Source organism: Terrapene carolina, unplaced genomic scaffold, assembly GCF_002925995.2.
Source record: "Terrapene carolina triunguis isolate 2854851 unplaced genomic scaffold, T_m_triunguis-2.0 Scaffold12300, whole genome shotgun sequence".
Lineage (NCBI taxonomy): Eukaryota > Metazoa > Chordata > Testudines > Emydidae > Terrapene > Terrapene triunguis.
In genome coordinates, this window is record NW_020676651.1 from 1 (window position 1) to 1735 (window position 1735).

The window sequence follows — 1735 nt, forward strand, 5'->3', positions numbered from 1 at the left end:
CCAGGGCAGGTCCCAGTGTGGCCGTCTGCGGGGGGCTCTCCTCCGCCAGGGTCCCGGGCCGCGCCAGGCAGTGGCTGGGGTGGGGGCTGCGGGGGTAGCGCCCAGGGGGCCGGGCACAGGGCTCCTCGGAGGGCCGCACGTCGTAGCGGTCGGCGGGAGTCTGGGGGCGCCCAGGGATGGGCCTGCTGCCCCGCCTGGTCCCCCCGGGGGCGATATCTACCCTCCCCACAGGGGTGTGGGGCCGGGCCAGGCTGGACCCTGCCTGGACCAGCAGGGGGAGATCTTCGCAGGACGCAGCCAGCTCAGGGGCTCGAACCCTCCCGGAGGACGCCCCTGCACCCCCCTGGCCCCCCCGTGCCCCCCTGAGCTCAGCGGGGGTGGGGGGAAGGGAGTAGGAACGGGAGGAGCGGACGTGGGACTGGGCAGCTGCAGAGGGCTCCCAGGGGGAGGGGGTCTCCAGGGGGGGCTGTTCGGACTCAGGGGGGGGTGGGGAGGGTCTGGGGGGGCCGGGATGGGGGCGTTTGGCTGCCGAGGGCTCCTGGCCCCGCAGAATGCGGGACGAGAGAGAGCTGGGGGAAGAGGAGCAGAGATGAAAGGGTTAATCAGGCGGTGAGGTACCCCTGCCCCCCCACACACAGCGCCCCCTTCTAGAGGAGGCCAGGGCGAAAGACTCTTACCTTAGCCCCTGCAGCTCCCCCCCGAGCCCTTCCCCATTGACCGGGCTGGGGGGTGGGGCAGGGCCGCTGGGCAGGGGCCCCCCCTCGCCCTGTGCCCCCCGGCCCGTCGCAGACAGACTCTCTGCAGACGAGTGGGGCCCCGAGAGCCGGGCGATTTCCAAGGACTCGACGCTTTTGGTGAGACCCAGGTCGGGCGTGAGCGGCCGGAGGTCCTCGAAGAGACGGGCCTGGGGGGGCACCGGCCGGCTGAGCAGCTGGGGGGGCCGGCTGCTGCTATGGGGTGAGAGACAGAATAGTTACTCCACAACCCAGGAGTCCTGGCTCCCAGCCCTCCCCTCCATATTTTAACCACTAGACCCCACTCCCTTCCCAGAGCTGGGGAGAGAACCCAGGAGTCCTGGCTCCCAGTCCCCCCGATCTAACCACTAGACCCCCCCCACCCCTACATGGTGCTGGGATCACTCTCGGCCGCAGCGGACTGGCTCATGGCTCGGATCCAGCCGTTCATGTCCTCCTGGGTGTCCGCGCTGAAGTGGTATGTCCGCATCCCCCGGTGCTCGGCCTGGGGCACAGATGGGGGGGGAACCAGTTAGCGGGGAGGGGCCCTGACCGTCGGCTCCAGAGAGCCCCCCCCCCCCCCCCCAACCCCCCCCCCCCCCCCCCCCAGCTGGGGGAGAGCCCAGGAGTCCTGCCTCCCAGCCCCCTCCCATTCTAACCACCAGCCCCCACTCCCCTCCCAGAGCTGGGGAATAGAACCCAGGCGTCCGGGTGTCTCCAAGTGGGGGACCCCAAATGGGGTACCTGGGGGGGGCGCTCTGACCAGACCAACTCCCCCCGGACTGACCTTGAATGTGAATCTTCGGCTCTTCCCCTCCCCGGGCAGCGGCCGGATCTCATAGCTGGGGAGCGGGATGCTCCCCAAAACTGCCTCCTCCCTGCTGTCTGGGGGACCCCAAAAGGAAGGGGGGATTAATGGGCTGCCGCTCCCTGCCCCGCTCCCCACAGCGCCCCCTGCCGGGGCAGGGCAGGGCTGGGGCAGCAGGGAGCTCCCCCCCCCC

At 71.0% G+C, this 1735-nt stretch overlaps 1 protein-coding gene across 1 annotated transcript; it reads right to left on the reverse strand.

The window, feature by feature from the left end:
* Positions 1–412: 412 nt before the first annotated feature.
* LOC113408398 (pleckstrin homology domain-containing family A member 4-like) lies at positions 413–1619 on the reverse strand (the record flags this gene model as incomplete). Its single annotated transcript, XM_026661615.2, has 4 exons — positions 413–569; positions 678–950; positions 1124–1239; positions 1522–1619. Coding segments are annotated over 4 exons (644 nt in total), but the record flags the coding sequence as incomplete, so codon positions are not given.
* Between the last annotated feature and the right edge of the window lie 116 nt (positions 1620–1735).